Genomic DNA, 18,186 nt, shown 5'->3' with positions numbered 1-18,186 from the left:
TTTGAGGGTAGTGAGGACATGGTATTTGGTGCCAGGCTTGATTGAAACAAAAATGAACATTTGGAAAAATGCTGTGGATGAAGAACAAATATATGAAAGTAGAAATATATACCCAATATCCAAAATGAGCCATGAATAGAATAAATGACAAAGAGGATAACGATTCAAATGGACTGTGGAGTTTTAAAGTTAAGAATTAAAAAGTTTAAGAACTTAAAACATTAAAGAACAAAGAAAAACTTGCGCTATATACAAAACCAGCTGCATGACAGTGTGCTGGACATTTGTGGGACTCATCTTCAGATTTAAATCTAGTCATGAGCTTGCCATGTGGTTCAGAAAATTATGTATTAAGAGGAGTCAAATTAGTTTGAGAGTAGCAGGGTATAGTTTATCTTATTAGTGGTTCTTATTGCTGGAGATTTGTTGCAACATAATTTGATTTCATTTTCTTGGAAATCCATAATAGTAATCTTTTTGATTTGAAGGGTGTATTTTGATTTTATTGCATGTAATGCTATTTCAGTAGTGGGGTTTCTGCTGATATTATTAGTGTGCTTTTGTATATCTTTTTTCCTTGCAGCAGAATGTAAATAGTTTGGCATGGGAATATTGCAATCTCAGTGATGTTCAATTAAATGTGATCCTAAAGAATGGATAATGAATCTAGTGTGGCAGGGATCACATCCTGATTGACAGTTAAACTTGTAAACTACACTATGCATAGTAATACATCAGTAGGAGCTATTCTGGTTCCATGTTTTTAGTAAGTTTTGTAGATTATTGCTGGCAGTTAAGATAATTTTGTAATTGGGATATTTGAAGGTATGTTTGATGGTTTGTAGATGTTTTAGATATGTAAGAATATAAAACAATAACAGTGTAGCATTTAGATAAGTTTCTTTAAGGAAGAAGAATACATAATTTCAGGTTGAGTGACAGGCATAGTCTATTAGTTGCTTGAGGATATTTGGCAAAAACAGAAGATATCTTTTAGGTGTGTGATTTCTTGGTTTAAAGTGGTGATTGAAGATGAGTATTTGTAAGCATCAGGACCAGCTCCATATTTTGTGGTGCCCTGTGCAAGATACAAATGCAATGCTCCAAAATTTCTTGGGGAGTAGGGGAGCATAGAAATTTTGTGGATAAAAAAAAACACATTTTTTTCCTTCAGTGTGCATATGTTCATATCACATTTTGAATTAACAAATTAAAGTAATTTGTAGATGCAAAAATATATTTCCTTTTCATTCAATATAACTGCAAGTGATGACAAACATTCTTGACAAATGTAAAATTGTAAATAATTTTTCACAAGAATATATATGCATATAAAGTAATAGTCATCTAAACAAATGCCTGAAGACACTGATTCTAGTGTGATAGCTCGTAAGATATCTTCATTGTCACATCACTCCAATCCCAACAACTGTAACCATCATTGTACAAATCAAATCTTCCAACTTAAAAATGCCTGAACATTTGCTTTGTTAAAAAATTATGTAATTTGATACAGTAAAATTCATGAATTTTTTCGAATATCAGAGAATCCAGAGTGTGATAAAGCAGAGCTGATCTAAGGTTATGTGGTTACTTGAACATAACAGGAGATTAAAGATTAGGAGAGTGTTTGAAGGAAAAATGACAGGAAAAAGCCCCAAGATGACCTGTAGGCAACTTGATGTGCAGTTGCAACTGTTTTAGAAGATCAAAATGTAAGAGCTAATCAAATTGGAGACCTGACAAATAATAGATTTGGAAACTAGTCATGAAATGTTGTGTTGAACTATCGTAATATCTGATACATTCCATGAGAATATATACGAAATTCTTGCCTATTTGATGCAGTAAATTTTAAATTCCAAAAGTCATACATAACTTTACAGGTCTTATTGGTTGCTTTCACCTCTCTGATCATTAATCTTATGCATCTACAACATCATACTGTATTAATTTAGGAATTACATCTTCTTTCATAAACTTATTGAGTCTGGACTAGGAGATCATGGCATTAACACAAATCACCAATGATATGATATGACCTGCTTACATCATAGTCCTTACAAATTTACAAGATTATTTAAAGAATCGTGTGAGGACTTTCTATGTCAGCCAGATCTCACTAACACTGATTCTATGTCTATTTCTTGCTTTTGGGAAGCAGTTATCTGAAAGACTAATATATATATATAGCAATTTAGACTTTGTCACAGGTATTTAGTTATTAACAGAGAAAGATAACCCTACCTTAACATGAATTATTTATGTTATTTGAAAACTGTTATATTAATTGTTTTTTATGTAACCTGTGAAAGGACGAATTGTTAATTGTGTAGATTTGCAAGTGGGAAAACATGGAAATCTAAACATGTCTCAGTTTTTACTGCATTTAACACAATTCTTGATCTTGCAATTTTGATGTTACAGCATGGATTGTTAAATGGTGATTTCTTGCTCATGATGCTTTCATTATCATTATGATTAAACTAAGAACAGATCTGGATCAGCTGAGAAGAATACCTAATTAATCTCAGTTGATCCAGATCTGTTCTTAGTTTAATCATAATAAACTAAGAACAGATCTGGATCAAATGAAATGAATGCCTAATTAGTCATTTACATATACACACACACACACATGAAATTACTAGTTTAACTTACAACATATTTTACTGATTATTTTTATACATTTGAACAGTTGTTTTTATAAACAATTCTAAATTTGTATAGATACTTATTATTTATATAGTAAGTTGTTGCTTACATCAACAAGTTGACTACTTTGTTTATTGAGTAGTCAGCTCCAATCAGTAGGTTGTGTGTAAATCCCATGATTTTTTTGAATGTCTTTAAGTTGTAGAATTTAGAGTAATTTCAGTGCTCATTGTGAAACTATTGTCCCACATACTGAAAGCCTTCAAGTGGCTTAAAAGAGTTTCATGTTTGGTCTCTAAATCAGAGTCCATGAATTATCTAATTCTATAGTTCATCTATGGTACTAATGCACTACAGGTTTATAAATTTTCATGATAGGATACACATTCAAAAGAACAAAGAGAGGAAGAGAATGAAACTAATATTAATATAATCTAAACCTCTTTTTCCCCTCTTTTGCATTGTATGCAAAGTATCCTTGTTACTAGATTAATTTTCCAGTCTGGTTGGGCAAGTGGTTAACAATACCTGCTCTCCACCTAACAGGCCACACGTTTGAATCCCATCATGAGCTTAGATCTGTTTCCCAACGTTTTTTGGATCATGCCCCACCTCAATGCCTCAAAGATTTTGATGCCCATCCCCCCCCCCCTCTAGCATACTAGTCAGCCAAGTTCTGAAAAAGTATAATATAAAATGTACTTTAAATAAAAAAGGAACATAGGTAAAACTGTTTTTAATTTGACAATGAATATAAATTTTATATTACACTTTGTATATTATAAAACATAAATCGAAACTCGGGAAAATAAAATCCAAGTTAATGCAATCCTTGAGCTTGATGTCTGCTGCAAAGAGTTTTTATTTGAGGTACTAATTTAGTCATTTTCAATCTCAAATCACCATGGTTTGTGATATCCAGATGATTTCTTCTTTTCAGTAGCAAGTCATTTACAGCACTAAAGCCACATTCAACTAAATATGATGATGGGAAGGACAACAGTATTTTTTTTGCAAAACTAGTTGAATTTCGGTATTTCATTTCCGTCTCGTCAGAAAACCATGCCATTGTTCCTTTTATGTTAAATAAATTTTTAATAGACTCATCATTTTGCTTTTCTGAGAGTTCTTCTTGATACTATATTTATGTTGACTGCTGTACTAGTGATTTCAGCTTTTTTTCTCGGAAACTTAGGGTTGCAACATCGACAATTTATCGCCGACAATGGTGAGTTTTTTTGAGTATATCAGTGATGTTCTACTCTGGAGCGAATAACGAGGGAAGAAATGGTGTAGGAATTGTGGTGTGTGGCAGAATGAAGGGTGAAATACTGGACGTGGGGTAGAAGGAACGACAGGATCATGCGAATGAAATTGGGTCTTGGAGAAGAGCGGGTGGTCGTATTATGTGTATATGCCCCACAAGTTGGTTGTACAGCAGAGGAAAAAGATGAGTTCTGGAACGTGTTAGATGAAGAAATGAGGGAATTGGAAGAAAATGAGATGGTGATTGTCGGAGGAGACTTGAATGGGCACATAGAAAGACAGAATAGAGACTGTGAAAGGGTGCATGGTGGCCACGGAGTGGGAATGATGAACCAGGAAGGAGAGAGGGTTGTGGACTTTGCAGTAGCGTTTGATCTGGCAATTGTGAACTCGTTTTTCTTCAAGAGGGAAGAACATTTGATAACATTTAGAAGTGGTAACAACAGCTCACAAATTGACTACATTTTGACTAGAAGAAAACATCTTAAGGTTGTGACAAATTGTAAAGTAATTCCAACAGATCAAGTAGCACAACAACACCGACTGCTGTGCGCAGACTTTAAAATAAGATCGAAGATAAGAACTTCTGGTTGCCATGGGATGAAGACAATTAAGTGGTTTTGCTTAAAAGAGGAGAGTGTGAGGAATCGTTTTAGGGAGAGAGAGTGTTAGAGAGTATTTCGGATGGACTGGAAAGTGTACAAGATTGGTGGAAACATAATTCAAAAGTAATCCTGAGCTGTGCAATCGAGGTGCTTGGTGAGACATCTGGAAAGATTAGAGAGCAGAAGGAGGGTTGGTGGTGGAATAATGATGTACAAGTGGCAGTGACAGCTAAGAGGAAGGCAAAGCAGAAGTGGGATGAGTCAAGAGTGGAAGAGGACAGAGAGGTGTACAAAGAGAGAAAGCAAGAAGCCAAGAGAGTTGTGGCACAGGCGAAGGCCATGGCATATCAAGATCTGTATGCTCAATTAGAAACAAAGGAAGGACAGAGAAAAATTTACCAACTAGCAAAATGTAGAAATAAAGCAGCTAAGGACATCTTACATGTGAGGCAGATCAAAGATGCTGAAGGAAGAGTATTATGGAGGGATGTGGAAATAAGAAACAGATGGAAAATATACTTTGAGGGACTTTTGAATGAGGAAAATGCAAGGACTCACAGAGGAGATGGGCAGCCTTCTGAGGGGATGGTGCAGAACATCAGTAGAATGGAAGTGACGGAGGCCATGAAGAGGATGAGGAATGGAAAAGCGGTGGGGCCCCGACAGAATTCCAGTGGAGGCATGGAAGGCACTGGGGGAAGAGGGAATTGACCTGCTGTGGGACCTGTTCATGAAAGTTTGCCAACAGGAAAATATACCCGAGGAATGGAGGGAGAGTACTCTTGTTCCCATCTACAAGGGTAAAGGGGATGCACAAGACTGTAAAAATTACAGAGGAATAAAGTTGATGTCCCACACAATGAAGATCCTAGAAAGGGTTCTTGATGGTAGATTGAGGGAGGAGGTGGAGATTGCAAAGGAACAATTTGGCTTCATGCCTGGTAGATCAACAACAGATGCTATCTTTGGGTTACGACACATGATGGAAAAATATCGAGAGAAACAAAGGGAGCTACATCTGGTATTTATTGATCTGGAGAAAGCATACGATAGAGTGCCAAGGCAAGAAGTCTGGAGGTGTCTGAGGGAGAAGAAGGTGCCGGAGAAATATGTCAGGTTGGTGCGGGAAATGTACAGAAATGTGAAAACAAGTGTTTGGACCTGTTTGGGACAGACAGAAAGTTTTCAAGTAACAGTTGGCTTGCATCAAGGGTCAGCATTAAGTCCGTTTCTGTTTAATATTGTGATGGAGGTGGTAACAGAGGATGTGAGAGAAGATGCACCTTGGACAATGTTGTATGCAGATGACATCTTGCTGTGTGTAGATTCAAGAGAAGAAGTGGAAACTAAACTGGAAAGATGGAGAAAAGTACTGGAAGAGAGGTATGAGACTGAGCAGAAGTAAGACAGAGTATATGTGTTGCGCGGTGGCCAGGAGACAGATCTGGAGGTGGAAGGAAATGTCATCAGGAAGGTGAGAGACTTTAGATACTTAGGTTCAACAGTGGAAGAAGATGGAGGAGCTGAGAAGGAAGTGGGATGCAGGATACAAGCGGGTTGGAGGAACTGGAGGGAGATGGCTGGAGTGTTATGTGATAAGAGGGTGCCGATCAATCTGAAAGGCAAAATTTATAGGACAGTAGTGAGGCCAGCTATGACATATGCTATAGAAACTGTGGCCCTGAGGAAAAATAACATTAGCAGGATGGAAGTAGCAGAGATGAGAATGCTTAGGTAGATGTGCGGTGTGACCAGAAAGGATCATCTGAGAAATGACTATGTCAGGGAAACAGTGAAAGTTACGAACTTAGGAGCGAAAATACAGGAGGCAAGGTTGAGATGGTTTGGTCATGTGATGAAGAGGGAGGACGAATATGTGAGAAGAAGGGTCATGCAGATGGATGTGCAAGGAAGGCGGAAGCGTGGGCGGCCAAAGAAGAGATGGAGGGAGCTGGTAGAAGAGGACTTGAAGATGAAGAACTTGGATGTGGTGACAGCCCAAGACAGGAAGGTGTGGATGAGACTCATAACAAACAGTGACCCCACTTAAGTGGGAGAAGCTGCAGAAGAAGAAGAAGAAGAGTGATGAATGCAACGTCATTTTCTAATTGTCCCCCTGTGGAGCATACACCTCATGTTGGGAAACACTGGCTTAGATGTTTCTGATTGTCTTTAGGTGGTAGATGAATTTCATTGCCCAATGTAAGACCACTGCCCACTTATTCAAGACCTGAAGTTGCTTGAGAAAAGTCAATTGTTTGGTTTTTAGAACTGAGTTTCTGTACTATATAATAAATAAATAAATAAAAAAGATATTAAAAAAAATCCTTATCCTCCTCACAGAAGTAATGTGCTATAGGTTTGCAACCTTTAATGGACGGGAAACACAGGAAAAAATATCGCATCTTTGAAGAATTAATAAATTTTAATGTTTGTTGTTTGAGAAGGTGTTACAGGTTTCCTGCTGTTGATATTGATGCTTAATATATTAAGTAAAGAAGGTCTAATTTACCTCCTTTTGTAAATGATGTTTACATTTAAATAGTTTCTTATCCTTACTATCAATAATTAGCCCAATTAGCTATTGTAATATAATGAATTATATTTCTGTTCTTACCAGGCACCTGCAAGTGATTTAGGAATTGTGCGAGCATTTGTGAAACTTCTAAACAATGATTGGGTAAGGAAATTTTATTTTATTTCTGAAACTATTCTGACACACATAAAACAATTAAGGGAATGATCACAGATAATCATGACAAGGATGCATTTCATAATAACAGCTTTGTATAATGGTATCATTCATGATTACAGCAGTTGAACCTAGTGATTTTGACCCGTGCACTGTAATCACAAGTTTGTTTTGTCTAATGTTGTCACATCTGATCTGATTAAAACCAAATTTGAAATGACTCAATAAATTTTACTACAGATCTTCATATCATCATCAAATTCTTGATATGTATCCTCAGTGGGGGTATACAGGATATTATGATAGTACTACATGAAAAAGTTCCCTATCAACAATTTTCTTCCAAATTAACCTGTTATCTGTCAACATTTCAATATTATCACATCTTATATTTCTTTTTTCTAAAGCACTTTTACTGTATCAATCCACCTAGAACTTGGTTTTCCTCTGGATCCTTTTCTTGCCATCCTGGCAAAGAGCACTTGTTTTGCAAACTTTTCCTCTCCCATTCTGTTTGAGTGGCCATGCTACCTGAGATTAGCTTTACTAACACATCCCTGAATGCTAACAATGTCAAGTTCATTCCTGGTATTTTCATTTTTTGGCCAAGACAATCCTGAGCAGAGTTAGGGATTTTTTAAGGAGGGGTAGGGAGAGAAAAAAAATGCGTAACATACTTTATAAGTTCCCAAAATTATCCTTTCTTTTAGAGTTACATGGTGATCAGCATTCATTTTAAAAATTTATGGAGTTAAGGAATATCAGACAAAATAAACAGAGTACTACGAAAATACAACCTCAAAGCCACCTTTAAACCTCCTGCAAAATTAAAAAGCTTACTCAACTCATCCAAAGACCCACTAGCCCACCCTGGAGTATACTGGATTTATTGTACTTGCAACATACCATATATAGGAGAAACAGGACGCACAATTCCTATCAGACAAAAAGAACATAAACGACACAATGAATATAATAATTATGGTGAAGCTGGCCTTTCTGATCATGCCCCGAATTCCTTACACAGAATTGACTGGAAAAGCACTAGCTGTCTACATCGCACTAAAACATGGTATGAACGAAAATTCAAGGAAGCATGTGAGATTATTATCAACCACCCCAATCTGAACAATAATGATGGTCTAAAAATCCCAAACATACGAAAGGTATATATTTGACCCACGGAACATTCCTCACTAAGAACAACTATAAACAGGACTGTAGAAAATAATCCAGTATCTTAAAAGCAAAAATAAGAATTGTAATACTAAAAATAGGACATCATTGTTTCTGAAAGAAAACCATCTGAAAGAATGTTTATTCCTGTCATTGTAAATAGAATTTAGCTTGATGTAATTATATATATATATATATATTTTTTTTTTTTTCACTAGAGGTCATGCCAGTAGAATAACATGTGATCAAATCATTGTTTCTTTAGCTTACAGTTAATAATGTAACTTAGCTTGTCTTGTATATTGATGTATGCTCCAGATGATGATCTTGATGTGAAGATCGAAACGTTGGGATAATAAAAAAGTTTTTTTTAACACAGTTGTAAATTCCATAAATTTTTAAAATGAATTCCCAAAATTATAAATTGAGAAGTTACATATTTTTATTCAATTTAAAATATAATCGTATATAAAATATACATAAACATATCATAATCTCAGTTTTAACTAATTCGTTTAGCCATGATAACTTAAACTTTCTACAACTTTAAGTGTCTTAATGCCATTCTTAATATCATCAGAATAGTCTCGCACTGATGATCTTTTGTAATGCATGCTCTGACATCTTTTCAAGATCAGACTTAAAACTTTTAAAAATTGCACATTACTCTGTATTAATGCTATGAATAAAAATTAATCTAATTGAAATCAAAATAAGAAACTATAGAAGTTCCTAAATATCAAATATTATTAAATTCCATCCAATAAGAGCAAAGTTATAATTGATTAATGCAACTTAGATCTGATTTTACTCTGTAAATGGCCCATTTGAAACAGAAATTAAGATGACTCAACAAATTTTTGTCAGGATTCCAAAACTGAATTTTAACAAAATTCATCCAGCTTTCTGTATGCAGATGAAAGAAAATCAATTTAATCAGTGCTTATTAATTTTGCAAAATAGACCTTAATTAAAGACTGTTATTATTAGTTTAATGAAATTTGTTGTAACCTTCTCAGATTTTTCTAAGGTTACATTTGAATACAACCACTTTGTTTAATAGTTGATATATATATATATATATAAAATATTGCTAGTGTGTGTGTGTAATAATATTAGGTTGGCAAATAAGTTCATTCGGTTTTTCAGAGTGGGATGAAACACATTTTATTTAATATATATATATAATACATACTAGTCAGTTATATTATATTGGCCCTCTTTATCAATGACCTCTTGCCATCTGTCCACTAACTTCATTATGCATGTTCATAAAACTCCTGAGATTTACTGATTTACTGGCGAAAAACTGATCCAGGTGTCTTTTAACAGCCTCCTCATTAGTATTTTCCCCATTCAGAGAATTCTGCAATGATCGGAATTAGTGATAATCAGAAGGTGCCAGGTCCGGTGAATATGGAGGATGCAGCAAAACATTCCAGCCAAGACGTAACAATTTACTCCGGGTTGTTAATGATGTGTGGGGTCTGGTGTTGTCGTGGTGAAAGACAACTCCTTTCCAATTTCCCAATTCAGGACGTTTTTTGCTAATTGCACGGGCCTGTCGCATTAACTGTGAGCAATAGACAGTTGAATCAATCGTTCTGCCTGACGGTAACACCTCATAGTGGACAACACCTTTATAATCCCACTACACAGAGAGCATGATCTTCTTTGGGTGTAATCCCGCTTTCAAGGTTGTTTGTGGTGGTTTGCTCTTGTGCCCCTCCCCCCCATGATCTTTTATGTACCACATTATCGTACACGACCCATTTTTCATCTCTCGTAATCATCCGCTTCAAAAATGGGTCGTTTTTCTTGGTGACGTTGCAGCAAATCACAGATGGATATGCGAGCAGTCATATTTGCCTCAGTCAATTCATGAGGCACCCAAAGTAGGCCGAATGAAAATTCACTGAAAGGTTATGTGAAATGTCACCTTTCAACTGTGCAATGGCATTGTGCAGTAACGCAACAATAGCAACAGGCAAAGTGGTGTAAACTTGTGCTAACGCATAAACCAAACAAACTTATTTGCTAACCCAATATTTATTATTATTTTGTTAATACCTAGGCTTTATTTTATACTTGGGAATTAACACAGAATCATAACTACTTTAGCTGCACTATATAACAGATTAAAAAAAAAAAAAATCAAACTAATGATATCTCCATTTTTTTCAAAAGAATTCTTCTTCTTCCCATAGTCCATAATAGGACCATTCTGAAGATATCAGGAAATATTCCTCACAGAAATCTTCCAGTCAGTTTGTGTACTTAGCTTGATTGATACTTAGCTTTCAACTCTGAAGCACTTCTCCAATTTTTTGTATTGTCTCTCCAGTTTATTCTAGGTTTGCTTCTTTTTCGACTTCCTGGAATAAGGTCCTTCAAGAACTTGCATTGAGAGGCCATTAAATCTGTTGATATGGCCCATGGACAGAAAACAAATGAGAAAACAAAAGCCAAATGAGCTGTTTCCTTTGATTGTTTGTTATGATGTCATGTCAAAAGAACTGACTTTGTCTTACTTCAAAATTTGTGATATGATCAGTGTATGGTATCTAGGAGTCACCTAAATATAACCTTATTTCAAATGCTAGTGACCTCTTTTCATCTTTTTTATGAGGGTCCAAGTTTCACTTTCATGTAGAATTAACTAGTATGTCAATAATATGTAATCTGTTTGTAATTTTGTTTTTTGTCCATGGGTTTTAGTTTTTGGAGTGCTGTTGTTGCTTTGGCAATTTTTGTTCTAATATCCTGTCTTAATCTTTCATCTATATTAAAGACATTGCCTAGGTATTTAAACTGATCAACTTCTTCCGTAGGTGTATCATCAAGTAGAATTTTTTCAGTTACTCTCACTGCACTTCCTTCTTGGTCAAATGCACAGATATTTGATATTGTTTCTGATTTCTGGATAATTATGATTAAGCTATATTTTTAAGAGCATAAGCTGACATTGTGGTGATTTCCTGAATATTTAATTTGTTTTCTGCTTGGAGATCAATATCATCAGCAAGCTTTAGATTATTTGTTCTTCTTCCTCCTTCTCTCACTCCAATATCAGAGGGACTTCATTTATAACATAGTCAAGGAAAACATTGGTGCTAATTTGCCCCTCTGTTTCACTCCACATCCCTTAAGTGTGGAGTGAAACAGAGGGGCAAATTTTTCCTTTTGATTTAAACCATTAACCCTTTAACTGCTACGGTCGAGTTAACTCGAGCGCGGAAAAAAATGGCGACCTTGCTATGATCGAGTTAACTCGATTGAAGTTTATTTGACTTGGGTTTCTGTCCTTCTATGACATCTAAAGAGAAAAATTTGAACTGGTGCAACTAATCATATTAAGCACCTCCGTAGTGTAATTGGAAGAACGACGGTACATTGTGCCCTTCGATTGGAAAAGGCCTAAGTTCGATTCTCGTAGTGACAGGGGGGAATCTTTATATATGGACTTTTTCAATCGAAGGTGAGTTAGCCGATCTCATACAGAGGTAGCAGGGTTTTTCCTCCCAGAAACTTGGGTTTTTCATCTCACATACAGACAAATCGGCCCTTCAGAACACACGCAATTTACAAACAAAAAATACTAGTTGTGGTGGAGAGCTGTAGATGGCGTGAATTGTGTACTTCAGATGAAGAAGATCCTGGTGATTTTACATAAATTAATGTGTGTAATTTGCTTAATCAAGTATTATGCAAATTTTATAAAACACTATTATTACCATTTTTGTGAGTGAACAAGTGTATATCAAGAATGTATGATGCTGTCCGGAATTCTTCATTTAGTAAGAATTTTAATTGATTTTATTTATAAATTTTTTGCAAAATTAATTCAGCACATGGGACAATGTCATTAGAATATAAAATCAGCAGTTAAAGGGTTAATGAAGAAGATAAGCACACAAGATTCAATCATTTATTTTGCTGTCTATTTCATAATGTAAAATTTTCCGAAGGACATCGTTCCAAATAGAATCAAAAGCTTTTTGTGGATCAATAAAATTATGCACATTACTTTATTATATTCTAAGTATTTTTCTCCAGTGCTAATGAGTGTAAATATGTGCCTATTGTACTAGTGTTCTTTCTAAATCCAGCCTGGACGTCTGAAAAATTGGGTTCTTTTTTTTTTTTTATATATATATATATTTTGCTTCATTTTCTAAAAATTTTATTTTGTTTACTTGAGGATCAGTATACATTTTACACAGTAATAGGATACATGATGTTTGATCATTATCGGAATTATCCACACTTTCACATATCCTACACTCATTATTTTATTTATTTATTTTTTTGTCTAAAAATATTTTGCTTGGATGGCTGATGAGGCTTGAATTGTCCAAAAATTATTGTAATTTTTGCTGTCTCCTTTTTCTGGAATGGGAATTAGAATAACTGTGGATCAATTTCTCCATCCTTTAAATAGTTCTGAAGGGATATTGTCAATTTCTGCTGTTTTCATGTTTTCAATCTTAAAATAACTTTTTCTACTTATCTAAGGATAATCACTATTCTCTCTGTTGATATTGGGACAGTTTCCTCTAATTATTGTTGGTCCAAGTTATCATGTGGCAGGAATACATGTGGGTTGAAGGAACAGTAAATCATCTTATAAAATTTGTTGCGCTTGTTATGTGTATTTATTTCTTTGTTTGCTTGTTGTTGTTTTTTTGTTATATTTCGCTTCATTTTCTAAAAATTTTCTTTTGTTTACTGAGGATCAGTATACATTTTCCAATAGTAATAGGATACGTGATGTTCGATCATTATCAGAATTATCCACACTTTCACATATCCTACACTCATTACTTTTTTTTGTTTGTTTGTCTTATCAATAATAGATGATGACTGAGATAGAAGTGTTTTTTTTTTTTTTTTGGAAAGCTACAAGTTGTAATTGTTTGGAAATACATCATGAGGAAGGCTGTTCCAGAGGACAGAGGTGGACAGAATAAAAGAAGAAGAAGAGAGATGCAGGTTTGGTATGCCTGCAGTTGCACAGTAAAGGGATGCTGGGCAGCTACTGCTCTTGTATTAACAAGTGCAACTGTAAGTGAAGGAAAGATAGTTGTCAATTCACTGGAGCAGTGACCATGGTAGTACATGTCAGCACTACAGTAGAGCCTAATTGCTTGCCTCTGAACAGCATCAAGGATTTTAAGGGAGGTTTTAGGTACACCACCCCAAACATGTGAGCAGTATTCTAGGCACAGGTGGATTTGTATATAGTTAGGAGTTGGTTGTGTGTGTAAAATATCCTTTTGAACAAAAGAGAATGCCTAGCTTTTTGGATGCTGAGGAGGCTATTGATGTGATGTATTTATGTCCAGGAGAGACTGGACATAAACATTAGTCCAAGCAGAGAGATCTGATCTTGCCTGTTGATTTGTGTTTCTGAGGATAGGGTAAGTGAACTGAGATCTCTTTTGTGAGAGAAAAAAAGACAAGACTGTTTTGGTAGCATTGAACATGACAAGGTTGTCCTTGCCCCGTTGAAGAATAGTATGAAGAGCAATGTTTTGGACACTGGTTGTAAATGATCTTGTAACCTGGGATGTCAGAGTACTGCATGGTTTGTCAAATGAGTAGGATGAATGGAGAATACTATCATCAGCAAAGCTGTGGATAAAATTGGTGGTGATTGTGAGTAGGTCATTTATGAACAAGAGAGGGGAGGGGGGGGATAGTTGATAGGACAGAGCCTTGAGGCATTCCAGCATTGATGGTGAAGCTCAAAGAGAGGGAGCCATCTACCACAACTCATAGAGAATGACCCAGAGAGAGAGAGAGAGAGAGAAAAAAAAACTGGCTATCCAATTACAGAGAGTGGCAATTTGTTGAACAGGCCACAATGCCACAAACTTGTGCTGTCTCCCTTGACATTTTCAAAGCCTTCAATCATGTGAAGGGAGACAGCACAAGTTTCTCTGAACCTTTCCATGTCACATGTCCAGTGTTAGATGATGTAAGTTGCAAGGTTAGCTGATCTTGATTGACAGAATCTGTACTGGTGATTGCTTATTAATTGACACTGGTGGGCCTACAAGTAGTGGAGGAGTTGGCTGTTAATGACTTTCTCCATTGTTTTAGCTTTGTCAGTTTAAACTTTTTTTTTAATGGCAAATCTTACAATTCTTTTATGAGAATATTGCGAAATATGTAAAAAGATTTGTTGAGGAGACTTTTTAAACAAAATAATGATATAGTTGGTAGAAATGAGTAGGGATTCAAGGAATAGTTTTATATTGGAAGTTATAGTGAATTTTCTTCAGCACTGAACTGTCGCTGGGACTTTTCAGTAGTTTGTTATAGCAAGTGAATTAACTATTTAATTTTAGTTTTGAAAATAACTAGCATATCATTTTCTTCATAACTAAATAAATAATTAGCTAGGTGCATTAATCCCAATTTTTTTTCTTGTTTTCAACAGAATAATGCAGCAATTGTATTAATAGCAGATGGAATTGCACATAACTCATATCTGAATCAGACATATACCCCAAAAGCACTGTTTCAAAAGGAGGTAACTGTTTATTATTCTACATTGTATATTCATGGAATTGATTGATTCATTATTTGATGTGTTGAAATTCATTTTTAAAAATGAAAAAAATCTAACTCCTTTGTAGATTTTAGTAATGTTTAGATTTTATAAATTCATTTGTTGTTTCTGTTGTTGTTACTTTTTGATGTATTTTGATGCATATTGGTATGTAGATAAAATATCTTGTTATCTATATTGAAATATATTTTTTAAAATATATTAAAATATCAGCCCATTGTGCAGTTTTGGCTCTGACTGGACAGTTTGATCTACCATTTTTATATAGACAGTATAGTGTATAAAGATGGAATTAATGCAGTACAGTGTGTTATAAAGTTAATAAGTATGCAAGTTATGATTGATTTCATCAGTAATGGTAAATTCAGTAATGGATGATAAAGTAACTATTATTAACATTATAACACAATTTGGAGTACCTTAAGGTAAAGCTAGATAACAGAGAGGAGTCTCCACCTAGCATTGAAGAATGCAGGGAATCAACCAGGGCTTCATGCCCAAATTGCAATCTTTATCTTGTCATGGTGCACCCCCATTATTAGGTATATACCAAGAAAATGAATGAATAACGTATAGGTTCACAACTGTATTTATTGGCTTCAACCAAAAATCAAAATGAGGGATAAATGATGAAATGCCATCCCAACTGGGACATCATCCAGTTAAACATAGCTCCCACTGTTTTTGTCAGGGAACCAGGACAATCAATGAAAGTTAGCTATTGAAATAAACCCACCCTCATCAGAAATGAAAATAGGTGCCATTACAGTGAGAAGAATCACCAAAAAAGAAGCAAAAACTCATAGAAAAATTGTACTATGTCAACATAATTGGTGTTGCTAAGATGAAAAAAAATATTCGTAGTAAAATATCCCAAAAGCCTAACAAAAGTGTTGGTATGCATGTATACATACAGGCACTCCCTGACTTACATAGATCTAATTACTTACTATTATAATAACGGAATTAACTCACGTAAAATATTCTTTATTCGTAGAATTTTCGCCTGAGTATCACAGGCATCATCAGTACAGGTACAAAGGCTAATTAAACAATAACTGTTATATTCACAAAATGCCACCTAAGTGGTTAAGGTTAAATTTCCTAAATTTAAAAAAAAAAAAAAATTTTTTTTTTTCTTTAAATAAAAATATATATACAGGTAACCCTTGTATAACGCGGATGTTAGGTTCCATAGAAATGCTACGTTATATAAACCGCGTTATGCAAGCCTCAGATCACATAGAAAAAGTAGGGTTATGTTCCGAAATCGTTTTTTTTTTTTTTAAATTATATAAACAACAATGACATACCCAACAAAAATATTTTTTTATTTAATTCTTGTAATTCATGTAAGTTAAGAAAACAAATAAACTATGAAACAAATATATAGTATAAACTTATAAAATTACAAATTGTATGTAAATTTCATTACACATAATAAAGTGCATATTTTAATCGTCATCACTGTCTTCAAAACGAACATTTCGTAGATGTTCTTTATTTATGAGTGGCCAGACATCGTCATCACTTGAAATCTCTTGGACATCATTTGTATAATTCTCATTAAGACCTGTTGTAGACTGTATAGGTTGTCCCACTTACAAAATATCAAAATTTCTGTCAAATTTACTCACTTCTTCAACTAGAAGAACTGCTATGAATATAAAAAATTCAGTGGATTTCAGAAATAAAATTTCCGATTTGCATCTAGACAATTCGGAGATTATGATTAGTCTAGATGTTGTTTTGCTATTTACGAATGTTCCATTGATGGAATTGATGGACAGCATTGAATTACTGCACCAAAAATTTCCTCCAGACATAGTCAAATTATTTGAATTTGTAATAAAGTCCGGTTATTTTTCCTTCAAAAACCAGTTATACCAACAAATCGAAGGAAAAGCAATGGGTAATCCAATATCTCCTGCTATTGCCAACTACTTCATGGAGCACTTCGAACAACATATCTTTGACAACATTACACCCAGACCTAACCTTTGGTTCAGATATGTGGACAACATTTTTGCCATATGGAAGGGCACTTTGGAAAAATTACAACAGTTTCTCTCAAAAATAAATGCACTTCATCCAAGGATCCAGTTCACCCAGGAAGTAGAAGTAAATAAACAGTTAGCCTTTCTAGACCTCTTAATTCTTCAGCCACCAGATGGTAACCTACAATTCACAGTCTATAGGAAGGAGACTCATACAGGCCAGTACATCCATGCTGAATCACATCACCATCCCAGTCAAAAGGCACGTACTATAAAAACACTGGTTCATAGAACCCACTCCTTTTGTTCTTCAGAAGAACTATTACAAAAAGAATTACAATATATTAATTCTTCCTTCATATCCATTGGTTATAAGAATTCCTTCATAAAAAGAGCTTTAAGTAGTCATGCTTCAGCATCCTCTTCAAATACAGAAGAACCTATGCATATACCTATCCCCTATGTGCAAGGCATTAGCGAATGCATAGCTAAAGTGTTAAAACCACTAAATATTTGTGTGGCCTTTTGGCCTGTCAGAAAAATCTCCACATTCCTCATGTCTCCAAAGGACAAGCTCCCACATCTCAGCTATCCAGGTGTCTACCAGATTCCCTGCTCTTGTGGGTTATCTTATTTTGGACATACAGGAAGATCTGCTCTGATCCAGTTAGAAGAACACAAGTTGTATATCCAGTACCTTGAACCTGAACAGTTTGGTCTTGCAGAGCATGCCATCAACACTAGACATAGAGTTCAGTGGAACAAGACAAAAGTCATTCACAAAAGTGGGTTCCTAATGGAACGGCTTTACAAAGAAACATATGACACATTACTTCACTTCCCTAACCTAAACAGATCCGATGGTCTATGTCTTTCCCCCCTTGTGGGAGATAGTACTCTATAAATCAGCAAATCTTTCCTAACTTGTAATTGTATACACACAGATTTTTTTTTTTTTTATTTAACTACCTTACACATCCTCATATGCTTCGTATCCATCATATATTTCAATGTAATATCAATGGTATTACAGTTTTAATATGCACTTCGCATCCATGATAACCATATACGTCTTGGCCGGTAGCATGGTTAAAGAAAATTTTTTATTTTTAATTTAGGAAATTTAACCTTAACCACTTAGATGGTGCTTTGTGAATATAACAGTTATTGTTTAATTAGCCTTTGTACCTGTACTGATGATGCCTATGATACTCAGGT

At 34.9% G+C, this 18,186-nt stretch overlaps 1 protein-coding gene across 1 annotated transcript in view; it reads left to right on the top strand.

The window, feature by feature from the left end:
• The window catches only part of mRpS29 (mitochondrial ribosomal protein S29), a 139,123-nt gene that overhangs the window by 104,414 nt on the left and 16,523 nt on the right, over nt 1-18,186 (top strand). Inside the window, exons 10-11 of the mRNA XM_090395055.1 lie at nt 7,147-7,206; nt 14,840-14,932. Of these exons, the coding sequence (XP_090251181.1) occupies nt 7,147-7,206; nt 14,840-14,932 (153 nt within the window). The remainder of the gene's footprint in view (nt 1-7,146; nt 7,207-14,839; nt 14,933-18,186) is intronic.

The sequence above is a fragment of the Typopeltis vanoorti genome, chromosome 6 (assembly GCF_054136105.1).
Source record: "Typopeltis vanoorti isolate ZY-2024b chromosome 6, IOZ_Tvanoo_1.0, whole genome shotgun sequence".
NCBI classification, from domain to species: domain Eukaryota; kingdom Metazoa; phylum Arthropoda; class Arachnida; order Uropygi; family Thelyphonidae; genus Typopeltis; species Typopeltis vanoorti.
This window is presented reverse-complemented; position numbering and strand designations above follow the sequence as displayed.